Source organism: Ranitomeya variabilis, chromosome 5, assembly GCF_051348905.1.
Source record: "Ranitomeya variabilis isolate aRanVar5 chromosome 5, aRanVar5.hap1, whole genome shotgun sequence".
Lineage (NCBI taxonomy): Eukaryota > Metazoa > Chordata > Amphibia > Anura > Dendrobatidae > Ranitomeya > Ranitomeya variabilis.
In genome coordinates this window covers 611,148,354-611,170,602 of record NC_135236.1, presented here as the reverse complement: position 1 = coordinate 611,170,602, position 22,249 = coordinate 611,148,354, and the positions used below count along the sequence as shown (strand labels likewise).

The following is a 22,249-nucleotide window of genomic DNA, read 5'->3' as shown; positions in this document are numbered from 1 at the left end:
GGGCGCCGCCTCCTCCTCATCGCTGTTTTCAAAAGTAGCCGGCGCCTGCGCTCTTTTCCCCTGCCTGGTGCAGGCGCAGTGAGCGCTGGCCATCTTTCCTCATATGCAGCCCAGCTGACTGCGCCTGTGCGGCCGCCCTGCCTGTGAATCCCAGCCCCGCAGTGACTTATGATTTATTCACATTGCGGGGCTGGGAATCACAGGCAGGGTGGCCGCGCAGGCGCAGTCAGCTGGGCTGCATATGAGCAAATATGGCCAGCGCTCACTGCGCCTGCACCAGGCAGGGGAAAAGACCGCAGGCGCCGGCTACTTTTGAAAACAGCGGCGAGGAGGCGGCGCCAGGAAGATTTGAGTGACAGCAGTGTGCTGTCTGAAGCAGGGGGGAAACGCCGGCCCACTTAACTGAGGACCAGGTACTTCAGACAAATTATAAAACTGATTATTTCTCAAGTTACAGCACCCAGAACTAAAAGAGCCACCTTGTCAGAATGCAGCATTACTGCTGCACAAGGTGGCTCTTTTAGTTTGAAACGACTGGGGGGGGGGGGGTGACAGGTTCCCTTTAAGGCCTCTTTCACACTTCAGTTGTTTGGCGTCAGTCTAAATCCGCCATTTTCCTCAAAACGGATCTGGTTTTTTTTTCGACGGATCCGTTTTTTTCCCCATAGACTTGCATTAGCGACAGATTGTGACGGATGGTCGTCCGTTCCATCCGTCATGCGACGGATCCGTCAAAATTTGGCGGACGTCATCTAGACATTGACGGTCATTGCATCGTTTTTTGTCTGCGTTGAAATGGCGGATCGCGACGGATCCGTCGCGTCCGTCATTTCATAGAATGGCCCCCTATGGGCGACGGATCCGTCGCGACCATCATTTCGGCGGATCCGTCGCCCCAATCCGTTTTTTCAATTTTTTTCAATTGCGCATGCTCCAAAAAGTATATACAACCCCCGAGTAACGGATCCGTCAAAAAAACGGATCCGTTACATCCGTTTTTTCAACTATTGTGACGGATCCGTCGATCCGTCATTATGTCGGAAGTGACTGACGCCAAAAAACTGAAGTGTGAAAGAAGCCTAAGAGACTTTGTGCAGCAGGCCTTCATGGTAAAATAGCTGCTAGGAAACCATTGCTAAGCACAGGCAACAAGCAGAAGAGACTTGTTGGTCTAAAGAACACAAGGAATGGACATTAGACCAGTGGAAATCTGTGCTTTGGTCTGATGAGTCCAAATTTGTGATCTTTGGTTCCCACCACCGTGTCTTTGTGCGACGCAGAAAAGGTGAACGGATGAACTCTACATGCCTGGTTCCCACCATGAAGCATGGAGGAGGAGTGATGGTGTGGGGGTGCTTTGCTGGTGACACTGTTGGGGATTTATTCAAAACTAGATGGTGGCCCGATTCTAACTCATCGGGTATTCTAGAATATGTATGTAATTTATTTATGAAGTTTTCAGAATAATACAATGAATACACAGGATTCGGCCGGCTGGGCGTGACCAATTAGCGAAGCATGGTTCAAATTCAGCGCCAATTCGCGGCCTGACTGCGCCTGTCGCTGATTGGTCAGGCGTGACCAATCAGTGAAGCCAGGGCCTGCCACAGGTGAAAGTCTCAGTGGGCCCCCCTCTAACACATACCATGATTCATTATGCACAGATACAGCAGAGAGATATAGCGCAGTATATAGCACAGCCACGTATATTGCACAGCCCACGTAGTATATGGCAATGTGGGCACCGTATCCCTGTTAAAAAAAAAAAAAACACCACACAAACGTTATATACTTACCTTCCGGCGGCCCCCGGGGCCAGGCCAGGCGTTTAGCGATGCTCCTAGCGACGCTCCGGTCCTAAGAATGCATTGCGGTCTCGCTAGATGAGGACGTAGCCGTTGCATGGAGTGGGAAAGGCGCCGAATGGTGAGAATATAATGAGGGTTTTTTATTATTATTATTTTTAACCCCTTCATGACCCAGCCTATTTTGACCTTAATGACCTGGCAGTTTTTTGCAATTCTGACCAGTGTCCCTTTATGAGGTAATAACTCGGGAACGCTTCAAGGGATCCTAGCGGTTCTGAGATTGTTTTTTCGTGACATATTGGGCTTCATGTTAGTGGTAACTTTAGGTCGATAATTTCTGAGTTTATTTGTGAAAAAAACGGAAATTTGGCGAAAATTTTGAAAATGTCGCAATTTTCAAATTTTTTATTCTGTTAAACCAGAGAGTTATGTGACACCAAATAGTTAATAAATAACATTTCCTACATGTCTACTTTACATCAGCACAATTTTGGAAACAAAATTTTTTTTTTGCTAGGAAGTTACAAGGGTTAAAATTTGACCAGTGATTTTTCATTTTTACAACATAATTTACAAAACCATTTTTTTTAGGGACCACCTCACATTTGAAGTCAGTTTGAGGGTTCTATATGGCTGAAAATACCCAAAAGTGACAACATTCTAAAAACTGCACCCCTCAAGGTGCTCAAAACCACATTCAAGAAGTTTATTAACCCTTCAGGTGTTTCCCAGCAGCAGAAGCAACATGGAAGGAAAAAATGAACATTTAACTTTTTAGTCACAAAAATGATCTTTTAGCAGCAATTTTTTTTTTTATATTCCCAAGGGTAAAAAAGGGAAACTGGACCACGAACGTTGTCCAATTTGTCCTGAGTACGCTGATACCTCATATGTGGGGGTAAACCACTGTTTGGGCGCACGGCAGGGCTCGGAAGGGAAGGAGCGCCATTTGACTTTTTGAATGAAAAATTGGCTCCAATCTTTAACGGACACCATGTCGTGTTTGGAAAGCCCCTGTGTGCCTAAACATTGGAGCTCCCCCACAGGTGACCCCATTTTGGAAACTAGACCCCCCAAGGAACTTATCTAGATGCATAGTGAGCACTTTAAACCCCCAGGTGCTTCACAAATTGATCCGTAAAAATGAAAAAGTACTTTTTTTTTCACACAAATTCTTTTAGCCTCAATTTTTTCATTTTCACATGGGCAACAGGATGAAATGGATCCTAAAATTTGTTGGTCAATTTCTCCTGAGTACGCCGATACCTCATATGTGGGGGTAAACCACTGTTTGGGTGCACGGCAAGGCTCGGAAGGGAAGGAGCGCCATTTGACTTTTGAATGAAAAGTTAGCTCCAATCGTTAGCGGACACCATGTCGCGTTTGGAGAGCCCCTGTGTGCCTAAACATTGGAGCTCCCCTACAAGTGACCCCATTTTGGAAACTAGACCCCCCAAGGAACTTATCTAGATGCATAGTGAGCACTTTAAACCCCCAGGTGCTTCACAGAAGTTTATAACGCAGAGCCGTGAAAATAAAAAAAAAAATTTTCTTTCCTCAAAAATGATTTTTTGCCCGGAATTTTTTTTTTTCCCAAGGGTAACAGGAGAAATTGGACCCCAATAGTTGTTGCCCAGTTTGTCCTGAGTACACTGATACCCCATATGTGGGGGTAAACCACTGCTTGGGCACACGTCGGGGCTCGGAAAGGAAGTAGTGACGTTTTGAAATGCAGACTTTGATGGAATGGTCTGCGGGCGCCACGTTGCGTTTGCGGAGCCCCTGATGTGCCTAAACAGTAGAAACACCCCAAAAGTGACCCCATTTTGGAAACTAGACCCCCCAAGGAACTTATCTAGATGTGTGGTGAGCACTTTGAACCCCTAAGTGCTTCACAGAAGTTTACAACGCAGAGCCGTGAAAATAAAAAATCATTTTTCTTTCCTCAAAAATTATGTATTAGCAAGCAATTTTTTATTTTCGCAAGGGTAACAGGAGAAATTGGACCCCAATAGTTGTTGCCCAGTTTGTCCTGAGTATGCTGGTACCCCATATGTGGGGGTAAACCACTGTTTGGGCGCATGTCAGGGCTCGGAAGGGAGCACCATTTGACTTTTTGAACGCAAGATTGGCTGGATTCAATGGTGGTGCCATGTTGCGTTTGGAGACCCCTGATGTGCCTAAACAGTGGAAACCCCTCAATTCTAACTTCAACACTAACCCCAACACACCCCTAACCCTAATCCCAACTCTAGCCATAACTCTAATCACAACCCTAACCCCAACACACTCCTAACCACAACCCTAACCACAACTTTAACCCCAACACACCCCTAACCATAACTTTAACCCCAACACACTCCTAATCCCAACCCTAATCCCAACCCTAACCACAACTTTAACCCCAACACACCCCTAACCATAACGACAAGCCTATTCTTAACCTTATTTCCAACCCTAGCCCTAATTCCAACCCTAAGGCTATGTGCCCACGTTGCGGATTCGTGTGAGATTTTTCTGCACCATTTTTTAAAAATCCGCAGGTAAAAGGCACTGCGTTTTACCTGCGGATTTCCAGTGTTTTTTTATGCAGATTTCACCTGTGGATTCCTATTGAGGAACAGGTGTAAAACACTGCGGAATCCACACAAAGAATTAACATGCTGCGGAAAATACAACGCAGCATTTCCGCGCGGTATTTTCCGCACCATGGGCACAGCGGATGGTACTGTAAACCTGATGGAACACTGCTACGAATCCGCAGCGGCCAATCCGCTACGAATCCGCAGCGGCCAATCCGCTACGAATCCACAGCGGCCAATCCGCTACGAATCCACAGCGGCCAATCCGCTGCGGATCCGCAGCCAAATTTATATTTTTTTATTTATATAATTTTATATTTTCTTTATTTTATTATTGTCCCTACATATGGGGGTGATAAAGGGGGGGGGGGGGGGGTATTTACTATTTTACTATTACTATTTTTTTTTATTTTGATCACTGTGATAGGTTTTATCACAGTGATCAAAATGTAGCTGGAACGAATCTGCTGGCCGGCAGATTCGGCGGGCGCACTGCGCATGCGCCCGCCATTTTGGAAGATGGCAACGCCTGTGGAGAAGACGGACGGACACCGGGAAGCTCGGTGAGTATTTTGGGGATCGAAGCACGGGGGGGTGATCGGAGCAGGGGGGGTGGGATGGGAGCACGGGGGGAGCGGACAGGACGACGGAGGGGAGCTGAGCACAGGATGGAGGACTGGGGAGGAGATCGGTGGCGGTGGGGAGGTGCAGACCAGTGTTTCCAGCCATGGCCGATGATATTGCAGCATCGGCCATGGCTGGATTGTAATATTTCACCAGTTTTCATAGTGAAATATTACAAATCGCTCTGATTGGCTGTTGAAAGTGAAACAGCCAATCAGAGCGATCGTAGCCACGGGGGGGGGGGCGGTGAAGCCACCCCCCCTGGGCTGAAGTACCACTCCCCCTGTCCCTGCAGATTGGGTGAAATTGGAGTTAACCCTTTCACCCGATCTGCAGGGACGCAATCATTCCATGACGCCACATAGGCGTCACAGGTCAGATTGGCACCGACTTTCATGACACCTACGTGGCGTGAAAGGTCGGGAAGGGGTTAACGTTAGATCTTTTTACTATTATAGTAAACAGTTGGTCGCACAGGGTTAATAGCAGCGTTAACAGACTGCGTTACACTGCGGCATAACGTGGTGTAACGCAGCCATTAACCCTGTGTGAGCGCTGACTGGAGGGGACACTGACGGAGAGTAGGAAGGGGTGATTTCTCGGTCGGACTGTGGCCATCGCTGACTGGACGTGGCCTTTCCATTAGACAGACAGAAAGACAAACAGACGGAAGTGACCCTTAGGCAAATCTATCTATCTATCCCTCCCAGCATGGCTACCACAGAATCTTGCAGCGGCATGCCATTCCATCCGGTTTGCGTTTAGTTGGACCATCATATATTTCTCAACAGGACAATGACCCCAAACACACCTCCAGGTTGTGTAAGTGCTATTTGACCAAGAAGGAGAGTGATGGGGTGCTACGCCAGATGACCTGGCCTTCAGTCACCAGACCTGAACTCAATCGAGATGGTTTGGGGTGAGCTGGACCACAGAGTGAAGGCAAAAGAGCCAACAAGTGCTAAGCATCTCTGGGAACTCCTTCAAGATTGTTGGAAGACCATTCCTGGTGACTAGCTCTTGAAGCTCATCAAGAGAATGCCAAGAGTGTGCAAAGCAGTCATCAAAGCAAAAGGTGGCTACTTTGAAGAACCTAGAATATAAGACACTAGATTGTGGCCCGATTCTAACGCATCGGGTATTCTAGAATATGCATGTCCCCGTAGTATATGGACAACGATGATTCCAGAATTCGCGGCAGACTGTGCCCGTCGCTGATTGGTCAAAGCAACCTTTATGACATCATCGTCGCCATGGCAACCATTATGACCTCTACGTCGATACTGTGCCCGTTGCTGATTGGTCGAGGCGAATTCGCGGCAGACTGTGCCCGTCGCTGATTGGTCGAGGCAACCTTTATGACATCATCGTCACCATGCTGTGCCCGTCGCTGATTGGTCGAGGCCTGGCGGCCTCGACCAATCAGACGCGGGATTTCCAGGGCAAACAGACAGACGGAAAAACCCTTAGACAATTATATATATATATATATATATATATATATATATATATATATATATATATATATATATATATATATATATATATATATATATATATATATATATATATATATATATATATATAATTTTTTTTTTTTTTTTCAGTTGTTTCACACTTTTTTGTTAAGTATATAATTCCACATGTGTTAATTCTTAGTTTTGATGCCTTCAGTGTGAATTTACAATTTTCATAGTCATGAAAATACAGAAAATTCTTTAAATGAGAAGGTGTGTCCAAACTTTTGGTCTGTATGTATTTATATATGTGTATGTATATATGTATTTATTTTCATTCACCTACCATCATTCTTTCCGGGATCCAGCGCCATTCTGGTTCTCTTCTCAGTGCCGTCACTTCAATTGCCACCAGCTGTCTCACTCCATACTCTACTCTATGCGTGAGCTGGAAATCTTTTACAATAAAGGTTTCTAGAGCCTCGTTCTGACCCTCCATTGACTTAACATTGTAAAAGCCACGTCTTGGTGACGCAGAGCGAAGTGTGACCTGGGCAGTCTGCAGAGCTGTGGTATCACTGAGAAGAGGAGCAGAGCAGTGCTGGACCCTGGAAAGAGTGATGTAGGCGAGTATATGAATGCATTAAATACACACATGTAATAAAAAAAGAAGAAAAAACATAGATGGGAGGGCTTCTTTAAACACGTTGGCCGGTTTATCTTCTGTGTATGATGAAGTTGATCACACGCAGCCACTGACAGATATCTGGCGCAATGTTATTGTGATCTGCCTGGTGTGTGACCACTGTGCTGATATGACTAGTCCAGGAACACAAGTACAAGACGTCATGCCGTGCCCTAGGGTCTGCCGGGTGTGTTGGCTGTCCAGGAGTGCCCCCTCTAGTTATGTGATGACTCCATTCTCCATACTAACACTTGTATTTTGATGTACAGCTCTGAGGCAATTAAAGGAGCAGTTATTGGAATTGACCTGGGCACGACCAATTCCTGTGTCGCTATAATGGAAGGAAAACAAGCGAAGGTAATGTCAGGAAAGGAGTCACTGTGGTTTTTCTTCTACTTGGTGGAATGGCAGCAATGTTTTTTAATGTGTGGCTCCATGCTTAGAAACCTAATTCTATATTAAAGATGTTGGCCCATCGTAGAATGTTACATCCAGTGTATAGATGGTAATAAATGTCACTCAGTGATTCTAATAATGAGGTCTGGCACACTCGGCCTCCCGCCCCAATAGTGGCCCACTGCCGAGCAGCTGATACAATGGTTTCTGTGCCATGCTTGGATCTGCACATTATTACATTCTTTCAGCACCAGGTTACATTTTCGTCACTTGATTGTTTTATTTGGGGTTTTGTTTTTAAGTGTCCATTGTGTGGTAGATATGACATGTTTCTCAATACAACTTGAGATGCCAAAGTTGCCTAAGTTTTTTTTTTTTTTTTTTTTTTTTTTACCCCCCTCTCCATTTTGAGACAGGGTCTTTTGTTTACCTTTCTGTTGATTGACCGATTGACCTGTATAAGGGGGGGGGGGTGTTTTTTTTTTTTTTTTGTTTTTTTTTTCTCGTTTGGCACACAGTAGATATGCGTTCAATTTCAGGGAACATATGATGTTTTGATCCCTTTTATGCTGCACTGTTTTGGGGGGTGGTCGTCTGCTGAGCAAATGACTGACGTGGTGTGCTTGATACACTTTTATCAATCACTGTGTGCACAGCAGCGTGTCAATTATAAGGAACCTATAATACAAAAAAGGAGAAGAAAGTATACTGCATAATAATGCACACCATCCAAATAATAATGGGTATAACAAAAGATTTATTAACACATCTTAAAGACACAAACATCTAAAACATACTTAAAAAACGACAATGCACTGACCAGGTTGTAATGACCATGTGAAACAAATGACACCTCTATCTAAACCCCGCTGGCTCATGAGAACACTGACAAAGTAGTCTATGTTAAGATAAATAACCCTAATGTAAGGGAACAAAAGAATACAAATGGATCAGATGGCGAACGATCAATGATCAACGATCAATGGCGAACGATGTCCATTCCAGGTTGTATGCTCATGGAGGGTTATCTTTCCCCTCTGTCATGAGCTTTGTTCTTGTCCATGTGTTCATCTGTCCAGCCCCTGGGCCTTTTTGGATGTGACCTCATCCAGGCCCTGCCTTACCTTGGTCATCTTGGTTCATGGGTCTGATCCATTTGTATTCTTTTGTTCCCTTACATTAGGGTTATTTATCTTAATATAGACTACTTTGTCAGTGTTCTCATGAGCCAGCGGGGTTTAGATAGAGGTGTCATTTGTTTCACATGGTCATTACAACCTGGTCAGTGCATTGTCGTTTTTTAAGTATGTTTTAGATGTTTGTGTCTTTAAGATGTGTTAATAAATCTTTTGTTATACCTATTATTATTTGGATGGTGTGCATTATTATGCAGTATACTTTCTTCTCCTTTTTTGTATTATCAGTTGCTCTTTACTGCTTTGCACCCCTCCATCATTACCATATTACCATTTATACATTGATATTGCTGTGCGCCTTGTTCCCCCATTTTTCAATTATAAGGAACCTGACTACTGATCCCCGGGCTGCATGTAGCACACTGGCTGTATGATTTCAACATGTGTTTAAAATCTGATACACTGAGACATTTCAGAGGAGGATGCAGCTTAATGGTCACCGTACAGGAGGGACCCTGGCGACTTCTTCTTCCCACCTACTGCCAATGACTGATAGGTCTATCCCTATACAAGCATACAGGGAGAGACGCGTCACTCTATGGCTGCGGGCAGGGAGAAGTCACCAGGGACCCACCTTTACGATTAGTACGACTTGGCGATCAGTCCCCGGCTGCTATTAGGTTATGTGCACACGTCCGGATTTCTTGCAGAAATACCCCCCCCCCCCAAATTACTGGAAGCAAGCCATTGCAGAGAGAATTTGACTTAAAGTGAGCTTGTCAGCTGGGATGTGTTCAGTATCTTACTCAGTATCAGGTTGGCGCCATACTGATTGAAATGATACCTGGGTTGATGAAATCTGTCTTGTGGTTGTTGTTTAATCTTTATTTGCAGTTTTCAGTTAATGAGATTCTACATTAATATCAATGCTCTTATATGCATTATGTAAAATAGAGGGCAGGTCAGTGAAGGTTCAGAGACCAGTCATAAGACATAAAGATGAATATGTAACCAGAGCGCCACATGAAGACCCCCCCCCCCCCCCCACTACAGACTGCTCCGAGCGCGAGGATCTCATGAACTGAAAACTACATATACAGATTACACAACAACCACAAGACGCAGCTCTGTCGGTGTGATGTTGGCAGAGGCAGCTGAATCGCCTGCCGGAGTGGTCAGTGACCGGTCACAACTGGCAGGTAGGTAGCACCTATCTGCCTGTCAGTGCTTGGGCCCATTTATTTGTCACATAATCCATGATATCCCTCTTAGAGAGAGGATTTTCTCCCAGCATTGGCTCCTGTAAATGACGCTGGTGAAATGGTGCACGTTGGTTCCAGACCCTATTACCCACAGGGCTCCCCCTTATAATGCGCAGAAGCTGGCAGTGTATTTCCAGAACTCGGTCACTGATCCTTTGGTGATTACAATCCTACCATATATTGAGCGCTTTGGATGTCCCATATGTGAGTTGAGGTTTCCACAGTAGACATAGGAGTGGTGTGTGGTGATTGTGGCTTCTATGGTTGGGTTACACTGCGGCGCAGGCTTGATCTCCACATTACTAGTCCTTCTTTCTGATAACTAACAGACGACGTTTTGCAGGTGCTGGAAAATGCTGAAGGTGCCCGGACCACTCCTTCTGTTGTTGCCTTTTCCACAGATGGGGAGCGCTTGGTGGGAATGCCGGCAAAACGCCAGGCAGTTACTAATCCCAACAACACTCTGTATGCCACCAAGAGGCTTATTGGCCGGCGATTCGATGACCCTGAAGTTCAGAAAGACATGTATGTATGAGTGTAACCGTTCTGGTATTCCACAGGCTATACAATACAGTTCTGACTAGGGAACATGCTGGCCTCCATTTATTAATCCCTTCATTGGCATTAACTAGGCCTCCCAAAGTCACAATTTGTATGTGTGTGGGGGGAGTTGCATCACTTTTGGTACAATGCTAGTATGATTGAGTTAAGTCCCTTATATCCCTGTTCAGTGTTAAATGAATTTTTGGGTGAACGATTCTCTTGTGCCATAAAGTGGCCAAAATTGTGAACCAAACCTCACATTTATACAGTCCAAAATGTGTCAAACTTATTAAGAAACACTTGCGTTTTAATCTGGGGAAAATACTCCAATTATTTATTGTTTTACTAATACATTTTATTTTTTTTAATATAGCAAAAATGTTCCTTTCAAGATTGTCCGTGCATCTAATGGAGATGCCTGGGTCGAAGCACACGGGAAGCTTTACTCTCCCAGCCAGATTGGTGCATTTGTACTTGTGAAAATGAAAGAGACTGCTGGTGAGTTTCTCCTGGATATTTGTGTCAAGCCTGGACTTATTATTTTTTTTTTTTAGTTTTGTAATGTTTGGCACAGCCATGGACCAGAGTGGCACGATCTGTGCCGGAAAGTTGGAGTATTCCCATCTCTAAGATCCTATCACATTATGCTTCAGCAACCTCCAGTTAGAGATGTAGTATAGTTCTTCTGATTTTGCTTTGTAGCTTACCCCATGTGCAGGGCATTGCAGTAGCCTGGGTATCATGGGTACAACCAGTAGCAAATAACTGCTACTATGAGTGGTCGTAGCCATGGATACTTAAACTACTTCAATGCCCTGCACATGAGGTAAGTGACATAGAAATTTAGTATAGTGCTTCTGATTCACTAATTGAAGGCATTTGCTAATGTTACTTCATGCATATTTGGATAGGCTCTTGGAGATGGGAATCTGCCTTTTAATTATTGTCTGCAAAGAGATATGCCACCTTCCCATGTGAATAGTCTGTCTTGCGGCACTGGCTTACTCCAGCTGTGCTTGTGATCCCTAAAACGTGGTGGTAAACCAGACGGCAGGTTTATGTATATTACTTACTACTGACAAGATGCATAGTATGGCGAGATGCCGCACTGGAATAAAGCTTGTGGATGGGAATGTGGACAGTTGTAGGTGGCTTTTGCCCCTTGGTACGCTTGCAGAAATCCATTCCTCTATATACTTCTGAACTATACACCTCTTTAAAATTTGTGAAACTTTTTTTTTTTTTTTATATATTTTTGCTTTTAGAAAGTTATCTGGGTCATGCAGCAAAGAATGCAGTAGTTACTGTTCCTGCTTATTTCAATGACTCCCAAAGGCAGGTAAGTCTGCTCCGGCCGGTAGATCGCCATTTATTCTTACCCTTTCCTATGGTTTATGTAAATTGTGCTTTAATCTCCTGGAAATGAACAGGTAAAGTATCTGGTAAGGTGTGAAGGGCATTTGAAGGCCTTGCGTCAGACCCTCCTGATTACTGTAACCATAGACAGTCATTTGCATATACTGAAATCATGTAGGAAAGATATTCTAGAAAAAGGTCCTTTATCGCACACAAAAATAAATAAAAAGAAATTGTATTGTGTTGGGTTAATAATTGATCACTTTTTTTGCTCTTGTTTTATTTAACTGATCCCCCTAAGTAATAAGAAGGCAGACTTGTAGAATTGTCCCCTATGTGATTACGGTCTGTCTATATACCCACTAGTGATGACCACATGTTTATTCTTAGGCAACGAAGGATGCTGGGCAGATCGCTGGGCTCAACGTATTGAGGGTCATTAATGAACCAACGGCTGCTGCTCTTGCGTATGGCTTGGATAAGTCTGATGATAAAGTGTAAGTGAATTTCCTGCCCGTACTTAAGTTTCTGAAATCCTGTAGCGGACACTCCATAACTTGTCCTGTTTCTGAAAGCCTATGTCCGTGTTTCTCCATCGACATCTGATATCCACGTGTATTGTGCTTTTCTCCTAGCATTGCAGTCTATGATCTTGGAGGTGGCACTTTTGATATTTCCATCTTGGAAATTCAGAAAGGTGTGTTCGAGGTGAAATCTACCAATGGCGACACTTTCCTAGGAGGAGAAGATTTTGACCAAGCTTTGTTACAGCATATTGTAAAGCAGTTCAAGAGAGAGGTTAGTGTGTGTTTAATGGCTGCCCTTCATGGATTTTCAAAAGTGTGGGTGAGGGGGAGCAAAGTGGCGTAATAGCTTTGAAAATATCCAACGTTTTGCTCAATGCATTTGTGCAAAAATGTTGCAACTTTTGTCGCTTTCTTGCCACTTCAAATCTGCTCTGTAGAAATAGGTGGGGATGAGGAGGAGTCAGGAAGGGAGGCACTTAGGGGAGCTGAATTAAGTGGTGTGTTTGTGTGCCTCCTAAAGAATTCAGCACCATGTACTGTCAAGGCTGGCATAGCGTAAGCTAGCGCCTACACCAGTCTGAGTTTGCCTCATTGCCTCTTGTGTATACCTGTGTTAATTGATGTGAAATGTATAGGTTCCCTGCAACATTGAACACACACACACACACACACACACACACACACACACACACACACACACACACACACACACACACACACACACACACACACACACACACACTTGCCTTAATCACAGACTACATTTCCTGTAATTCCTTAAATTGTTCAAAGCCTTCTCACACTGCACTTCTTATGCTGAGTTCTTTCTAATGGCAGAATATGATGAATGCATAATTTAGATCAGTTGTCTCCTCACATCGCAGTCTTAGTTTATTCCATGGGATGCAGCTTCAGCATGTCTCGCTGATATCTGCTTGTGATGGGGTTCTCCCAGTCAGCCCTTACAAGCAGGAAAAGCAGTATGCTTTTTGACTATAATATATGATAGGATTGATAGTATGACTTTAATAATGCAAATTAGAAGTGTTTTATAATTAATGTTCTGTCCCTTTTTGTTTGTTTTTTTTTAACTTTCCAGACTGGAGTAGATTTAATGAAAGACAACATGGCTTTACAAAGAGTTAGAGAAGCCGCAGAAAAGGCCAAGTGTGAGCTGTCTTCAGCTGTGCAGGTAGGCTTATTTTAAACCTTATTCTCTAAATCGAAAAGCTTTTTATGCAAGTGAGATGGACCCTGTGTAACTTGCATGATTGTCATACCGAGTGTTGCCTAAAACTTTTTTTTTTTTTTTTTTTTTCCCTCCCCGTTTTTCTTGTAGACTGATATAAATCTGCCATACCTCACCATGGATGCTTCGGGGCCCAAACACTTGAATATAAAGTTGACTCGTGCTCAGTTTGAAGGGATTGTGGGTGATCTCATTAAAAGAACAATTGCTCCAAGCCAAAAAGCTATGCAAGATGCTGAAGTGAGCAAGAGCGACATTGGAGAGGTGCTCCTAGTTGGTGGAATGACCAGGATGCCGAAGGTATAAACTATTGACATGTTTCCGGGTCCGTATACAGGCACTTTGTTGGGGAGAACATTTCCTAATCCAGTTTGTGTCCTCCATGAAGGTTCAGCAGACGGTACAAGACTTGTTTGGCCGTGCTCCAAGCAAAGCTGTGAATCCTGATGAAGCCGTGGCCATTGGAGCTGCTATTCAGGGTGGCGTGTTGGCTGGAGATGTCACAGATGTTCTCTTGCTGGATGTCACTCCGTTGTCACTTGGAATTGAAACGTTAGGTGGGGTTTTCACCAAGTTAATCGGCAGAAACACTACAATCCCAACCAAGAAGAGCCAGGTAATAGTCATGCAGTTTTCTAGAAACCTTGGAAGTGACGGCTTTCCTATGTGCTTGGATATTACAATATTAAATGGTATTTCATAAACCTAGAGAAAATGTTCACATTGTAGGATTTGGTCCGTTACGTAAAAAGGATCTTAAAGAGACTTTGTCATCAGGACTTTCTCTGTTTAATCTGAGGGAAGCATGATGTAGGGGCAGATATCTTGATTCTACAGTAGTGATATATCAATTACTGGGCAGCTTGATGTTTCAATAAATTAAGTGTTTGATCCATAGATTATCACTAGATGGACTAGTTGTCCTATGCTGTGTAGTCCTCCTGTGTTATTCTGACTCTCACTACTGATTAGCAGTTTCCTGCTTATACAAAATGTACTCAGAAAGCTGCTAATCAGACGTGTGGTTGGGGTTGTGCGGAGCTCAGCGTTCAGAGATCTGATGGATCTGCAGCAGATAAAGCAGGGATTTTATCAGAATGGATTTAGTGACACATCGCTGGAATCGGGTAATCTGCCCCGCCTTATTCTGCTTACAGATAACCACTAAAACCTGGTGACGGATTCCATTTAATAAAAGCTGAAGGATTTAGTTCCTGTATCTCACTCCTAGCTTATTTGATGCTCACATTTATAGGCAGCAGTGGGGGATTTATTCCTGCCCTACACAATTCTGAGTTAATTTTTGCTAGTCTCAACTAGATAACCCCGGCATGGTAACTGGCTGTTATTGGAGGAGGCTGCAAGCAGGCAGATTTTAGTATTCTGACACTTGTGCAGGTGAATAGGTGCCCATGTAATGCATAATGATAGTCCATTCCAGCAGAATCTGTCTCTTCTTTTTTTTTTTTTTCCCCCTATGCAATGGACTGTATTTACAAATAGTTATTGGCAAGCATATTATAGTGGAGAAATTGGAGGAAAACCCCCACTAACAATAGTGGAAACGTAGGTAGATGCAATTCCACATGTCGTTTACTGGACTATGGTAGCGACCAACTGCAACTGACCAATATACAAGCAAACCCAACGGGCAAAAACTACAGTCATGAAATCCGTTAGAACTAGCCAAAATATAAATCTTTATTAACAATATCAAAACAGGGATAAGGGGCAAATAGGGCCCAGGGAAGAGTAAAATTAGATGTTAGCGGCATCCAAAAGAAACGCTAAGTGCAGGCATGTCACAGACATTTAAGTGTGTGTATATATATATATATATATATATATATATATATATATATATATATATATATATATATATATATATATATATATATATATATATATATATATATATATATATATATATAATCTCCACCGTATACATATACGATCCATATTAACAAGTGGTGTAAAAAGTAAAGTGCATAATAATAAATACTGATACCTTGATGGATCATTATAGAGGGGTCACTGTGGCACGCCCGCACACCCCGACGCGCGTTTCAGTCAGAAGACCTTCCTCAAGGGGCGTCAATGGACTGTATTTGTATGTCTGTGTAGAAATTGCTTTTTTCTAAAATGGGCAACAGGTGACGCATTTGTGCTTTTTGATTATTGCTAGAGACATAATTCAGACTATACTTGTTCTCCATGTCTAGGTTTTCTCCACTGCCGCTGATGGACAGACCCAGGTGGAAATTAAAGTTTGCCAGGGTGAAAGAGAAATGGCTTCTGACAACAAACTTCTTGGCCAGTTCACACTAGTAAGTGGCTGTAGTTAGTCCTTTTACTCTGCAAGTTATTTAAAACTTTTGAATTTTTACCAAGAATATTTGGGCCTTCAAAAATTGATTGTCTATCCTTCGGGTAGGTCACCACATTACAACGGTGGGGTTTCTGCTATGCATCCCTGCCAATTAGATGTTTGAAGGGGCCACAGCAGACCAGAGGTGCGATGTGTACAGATCTGTACTTTTAGGAGCTGATGCTGCTGGTCTTGCATCTCTCACTAGTTTAGTCTTGTCCAAGTGGATGGGACAGAGATGTGCCGCCAGACAGAAACCTACCAAATGTTTGGATCTACACGTACTAGAAGATAAAGGCGATGCTGCGTTTACCAAGCACCACGGCCTCTCGTAACTCCTTACCCAAATCATATGCCGGCTCCCTGACTTTGCGGGCTCGCAGGCCCAAACCACATCTTTCCCTGCGCATGACTACTGATTTAATCAACAATCATGTGCATCTAACAGTCGCATTTGGATGGATGCTCTTCCCGCATCTGTTAACCTGTTAAATGCTGCTGTCGGTCTCTTGACAAGCCGCATTTAACATGCAATGGCTGTGGGGCGCATCATTCTACACTGCTATCGGCATCCCCGTGACTTGATTGTAGGGTGCCAGTGGGTTGTCATGGCAGGCCTCATGGTTGTCATTATGATCCTCTTGTGAAAGCGAGCTTGTGGCAGGAGATTGTGATTTTAGCTATACAGTGTTAATGCACTGCAATGTATAGTACAGCTTCAAGTCTCCTAAGAGGACTATTAACCCCTTTCTGTCAGCTGACGGAATAGTACGTCAGCTGGCAGTATCCCCCGCTTTGAGGTGGGCTCCAGCGGTGAGCCCACCTCAAAGCCGCGACATGTCAGCTGTTTTCAACAGCTGACATGTGTCCGCAATGGGCGTGAGCAGAATCGCGATCCGCCCGTGCCCATTAACTAGTTAAATACCGCTGTGAAACTGACAGCGGCATTTAACAAGCGCGGCCGGAAGTACGTGCACCGCTGACCCCCACCACGTGATCAGGGGGTCATCGGTGCATTGCCATAACAACCTGAAGTCTCATTGAGACCTCTATGGTTGTTGATGGCAGATTGCTGTGAGCGCCACCCTGTGGTCGGCGCTCATAGCAATGCTGTAATGCTGCTGCATAGAGGTGATCTGTGCATCACCTCTATGTAGCAGAGCCGAGGCTATACCAACTTCTGGTGGCTATTGAAGCATGCCAAAATTAAAAAAAAAAAAAAAAAAAGTGAATTTCAAATCACCTCCCTTTCGCCCCAATCAAAATAAAGCAATAAAAAAAAAAATCAAACCTACACATTTGGTATCGCCGTGTTCAGAATCGCCCGATCTATCAATTAAAAAAAAAAATAAAAAATTAGCCTGATCGCTAAACGGTGTAGCGAGACAAAAAAATCAAAACTCCAAAATTGTTTTTGTTTTTGTTTTTTTATTTGGTTGGCGCAACATTGCATTAAAATGCAATAACGTATCTACACCAAAATGGTATCATTAAAAACGCCAGCTTGGTGCGCAAAAAATAAGCCTTCAGCCGAACCCAGATCATGAAAAATGAAGACTCTACCGTTATCGGAAAATTGCACAATTTATTTTTTTTTATATATATAATTTTTTTTTTTTTTTTTTTTTTTATCAAACTTTGGATTTTTTTATACCACTTAGATAAAAGGATACCTAGACATGTTTGGTGTCTATGAACTCGTAATGACCTGGAGAATCATAATGGCAGGTTAGTTTTAGCATTTAGTGAACCTAGCAAAAAAGCCGAATAAAAAACAAGTGTGGGATTGCACTTTTTTTTGCAATTTCATCGCACTTGCAATTTTTTTTCCCGTCTCCTGTTACACGACATGGTAAAACCAATGATGTCGTTCAAAAGTACAACTCGTCCCGCAAAAAATAAGCCCCCACATGGCCATATTGACTGAAAAATAAAAAAGTTATGGCTCTGGAAAGAAGGGGAGCATAAAACGAAAAAAGCTCCTGGGGTTAAATTCCATAGAAGTGTTACTGGGTGTTGAACCCACACAATTTTATCATTTCTGGCCTATCATGTGGATAGGCCTTCCATTATTATTTTATTTATTTTTTTGTCTCATAGGTTGGTATTCCACCCGCGCCCCGTGGTGTTCCTCAGATAGAAGTTACCTTTGACATAGATGCCAATGGAATTGTACATGTATCTGCAAAAGACAAAGGAACCGGTCGTGAGCAGCAGAGTAAGTTTTCACAATTTTTTTTTTTTTTTTTTTTTTTTTAAACTTCCTGAAGGCAAACTTATCTAGGCCATTGCTGGAAAATGTGATGCCGGAAGGGTCTTCAATGGAATTTAATAACTGATGATGATTTATTTTATTTTTTTTTAGTTGTTATCCAGTCCTCAGGTGGACTTAGCAAGGATGATATTGAAAATATGGTGAAGAATGCTGAGAAGTATGCAGAGGAGGATAGAAGGCGGAAGGCAAGTGTTAGATTTTTATATTTTTAAATTCTGATAAAACCTGTTCTTACTTGCTGGTATTCGCATGATTCCTGGGTGATAATCGATGACTGCTGTTCCACAAAGCTTTGTTTGCCCTGGATTGCCAACCATATGGTACTTCGATGGGCCAAGCTTGTCAGAGCAGGAGCTGCTTTTGGTTTCAATAGATGCAGGGATATCTTAGGGAGAATGTGCCATCAGAAAATGACCACCTGTTTTTATATTCTATGTATTTAAAGAATTTTAGTAACATATTTTTTCCTACTTTAGGATGTGTATTAAATAAAAAAAAATAAATAAATAAATTGCAAGCTTCGCATTGCAGGTGGGCTATGCCTACATCTTGTTCTTTGCACCTGTACATTAGCCACGATGAGCAGACCCATTGTATGTAGGTGTTATCTGTAAAGCGCAAGACATATGAGGCTACAATTGAGTCATCTCGGTGGCCATAGAAAAATGCAGCATCTCTATTTTTGTACATACTTTATTAATAAAAAGTTTAAACTGCTTGCTTTATAGTGTTTTTTGTTTATACAAAGGGCCATTTTCTGATGTATTCTTTTAGTAGGAAGATCTGTAAACTATTCCTTGCAGCCACAGTAATTGTCCATGGATTGGCAGATAATGGGGCTTGCCTCCAGAATAAATGGCTATTAGGCTTTTCTTACAAGGTGGGGCTCTGGATGATTAGACTATACTACATATCAGTTAATTAACCCAAAGGTTTTTGCTATTCCAGGAACGCGTTGAAGCGGTGAACAATGCAGAAGGCATTATCCATGACACAGAGTCCAAGATGGAGGAATTCAAGAGCCAGCTGCCAGAAGATGAGGTTTGTGCTTGTTTTATGTGTTAAACGTTTTTTGTTTTTTATATATTGTTTGGCGTAAGGCTATGTTCACGTTCTGTACTCCCCCATCACAGCCAGTGCCTTGAAGCTCTGGAAAGCAGGATTCAGACGTTTGCACTGACCTAGTGCTCTGACTTCATGTTCGTCCCTAGCTTGCCTGTTAGAGGAGGCCTCCAGTACGTGGTTCACTGTGTTTCGGTGTCCTCTACTAAGCAGATGTGGACAAAAATGATGTCTGACAGAGCCCATAGTGACTTCGTCTGCATTATTAGTAAATGGCACCAATAGTGCAAACGTCCAAATCCTGTTTTCCATGGCTTCCAGCTTGGACAGAGCCACGGACCCCGGGTGGTAACACAGTATGAACATAGTCTTACACTGTACTGTCCTTCATTTCAGTGCAACAAGCTTCGGGAGGAGATAAGCAAAGTGAAGGAGCTGTTGGCAAGGAAAGATACGGAAACTGGTGAAAGCATCAAACAGGCTGCATCTTCACTCCAACAAGCGTCTCTGAAGTTATTTGAACTTGCCTACAAAAAGGTAACGATTCTGCCAAGTGTCCTAGTGTGTCCAGGATCCTTATTTATGTCTGCTCATGTCCCTCCCTGGTGGACACAGCAAAGCTTAGTACAGGCCTTGATTCTTCCCTGCATCTGCTTCATTTTTATTTGGTAATTTGATGTTTGTTTTTTTTCCCTCTCCCCCTTCCAAGAACCATGACCACATGTTCTCTATTTGGCCTGTATTGCTATATTTTTTTTTTTTTTTTTTTTGAGACTCGTAGCTTTTTTTTCGGATGAAGGAACTTTGAGGTGCAGTGACTGAAAATAATCACTTCTGGCATTTCATATGGGATACATTTTTGTATTTTGATCCAGCCTGGACAGATAGAGAGATGGCAAATATGCGCTAATTCAATCACCTCATTAAAGAAATCCTGGAAGCCTTACTCTTTAGGGTGGCCTTGAGGACTGGAATTGAGATTCACTGACTTAAACTATTAGGTTTATTAATTTCCACAATGAATTTTGATTCATCGTATTTTCACTGTGGAAATGCACAGCGTCTTACTGTTGAAGCAAAGTGGATTAGAATTTCAGCGCTCTCGTGCCCACATTGCTTCTTCCTTTTTCTTTTTTCTTGCGGAGCATAAACTGTCCAGCGGTGCGTGTTTGCTATCTGCTACATGTAAATTTCTCGGGAGTGCAGCGTATGTGCGGACTTACTTCATAGCATTGTTGGATGCGGAAACCTGTTTTATAGTTCTTTTCTGCTGCAGAAATTGCTTTAAAACCGTGTGAAATCTGCACATGACTAGATCATTGTTTTGTCAAGGCTGCCAGGAAGTATTTAATAAAAAAAAAAAAAAAATAAAAGCTTTGATTTAAATATGACGTGCCCAAAACCCCACTAAAAGCGCAGGTAACCTAATTTAACTGATTGGGTGCAGAAAATCTACAACATCAAAATTGCTCCAAATACTCATTGGGGGAACGTGCAATTAAAAGGGCTGTATACAATTTTTAGATTCCTCCACCATTTCTAGAGGAGTTAAAGCTGACTGACATGTATGACGCTTATCGGAAAGGGTGTAACAAAAGATTCTTGAAGTTTCTATATTGTATACATTTTATGCAGATGCCTTGGTATGTGTGCAGCTTCCATGCCAAAATATATTTTTCAAAGGGCACAACTGACCTCTCCTGGTCCTACACTCCCCCTCCTGTGATGAGCAGCTCACTGTTTATTGGCGTTGTATATACAGCGTCTGGTGTGGGCAGGGTTGGCTTTCTCAGCTCTGCTGCATTGCTAAATCTAAAAATTGTCAGCTGCTTCACCCAGTAGTCAAAGTGATAAATCATTGGATTCAGCTTCTTTATGCCCACGTTATGCTGTTCTCAGATGAGGTAGCAAAAACCTGCTGACCTTTTTAATTGTCCGAGACGAGTACTTCAAGTTCTAGTGACTGGTGGGGGTGCCAAGTGTTGGACCCCCACCAATATCATATTTGTGACCTATTTTATGGATGAGTTAATGCAATTAGTCCTGGACAACCCCTTTTAAGGAACCTGTGGTAATTCCTAGTGATTTTTGTAGCCTATAGTAATAGAATTGCTGGCTGATGCAGTGTATTAAAAAGCTTCTAGTTAGGATATGTATTTCTAACTGTTTAATTCTTTACTTTTGTTTTTGTAGATGGCATCAGAGAGAGAGGGTTCTGGAACTAGTGAGCAAAATACTGAGCAGAAAGAAGACAAGCAGTAAAGGAGTAGTGCGAGTCGCATGGTGGCTTGGGAGCCAATTTCCATAGGGATGTCCTGAGCAGATATGTTAAATGTCAAATGTTCTACTGTGTTTTGGCAGTACTCTTTATATAATTTCTTTACCATATTGATTACTTGTATGTCCAGTGTTTTTTTGGTTTTTTTTTTTCCTCATTTAATTATGCATATTTGGCCCTAATGTAAACTTTTTTTTTTTTTTTTCTAAATATGTTTTCATTCAGTATCTTGGCTTTACAACCTCATTTTATACTGTATAGAAGTTTGGGAGTCTTGTACATTTCACATGAATGCCTCATATTTGAGGCAGTTTTGTGTAAGTCAAACTTAAGTTATGCTTAATCATAATCTAAATAAATTGCTGGCTGAACAGTGTCCTGTGGTAGTCATTGTACTTGTCTCCTCTTTATAGAAAAACGAGCAGCCGTTCAATATCTCAGCATAAAGGGCCCAATGTGACAAAGCTATTGCTCCAGAAATCTCGAGCATACAATGTCAAAAAGTTGCAAATTTTTTCCGCAACATGGAGTTGTGCTTTAAAAAAAAAAAAAAAAGTGACTTTTGGCATCTACATGCCAGCTTTGCCAAAATGGACAGGACGCTGATGTGATGTCACCTTCTAATCCAGTCACGATAGGCT

At 42.7% G+C, this 22,249-nt stretch overlaps 1 protein-coding gene across 1 annotated transcript in view; it reads left to right on the top strand.

Moving 5' to 3' along the window:
• The window catches only part of HSPA9 (heat shock protein family A (Hsp70) member 9), a 28,611-nt gene extending 6,627 nt beyond the window's left edge, over positions 1–21,984 (top strand). The window contains exons 3-17 of the mRNA XM_077266084.1: positions 7,426–7,513; positions 10,294–10,475; positions 10,867–10,991; positions 11,759–11,832; positions 12,240–12,346; positions 12,485–12,647; positions 13,476–13,568; positions 13,716–13,925; positions 14,014–14,241; positions 15,848–15,952; positions 18,094–18,211; positions 18,359–18,453; positions 19,217–19,309; positions 19,727–19,867; positions 21,524–21,984. Of these exons, the coding sequence (XP_077122199.1) occupies positions 7,426–7,513; positions 10,294–10,475; positions 10,867–10,991; positions 11,759–11,832; positions 12,240–12,346; positions 12,485–12,647; positions 13,476–13,568; positions 13,716–13,925; positions 14,014–14,241; positions 15,848–15,952; positions 18,094–18,211; positions 18,359–18,453; positions 19,217–19,309; positions 19,727–19,867; positions 21,524–21,592 (1,891 nt within the window). The 3' untranslated portion in view covers positions 21,593–21,984. The remainder of the gene's footprint in view (positions 1–7,425; positions 7,514–10,293; positions 10,476–10,866; positions 10,992–11,758; positions 11,833–12,239; positions 12,347–12,484; positions 12,648–13,475; positions 13,569–13,715; positions 13,926–14,013; positions 14,242–15,847; positions 15,953–18,093; positions 18,212–18,358; positions 18,454–19,216; positions 19,310–19,726; positions 19,868–21,523) is intronic.
• The last annotated feature ends 265 nt before the right edge of the window (positions 21,985–22,249 follow it).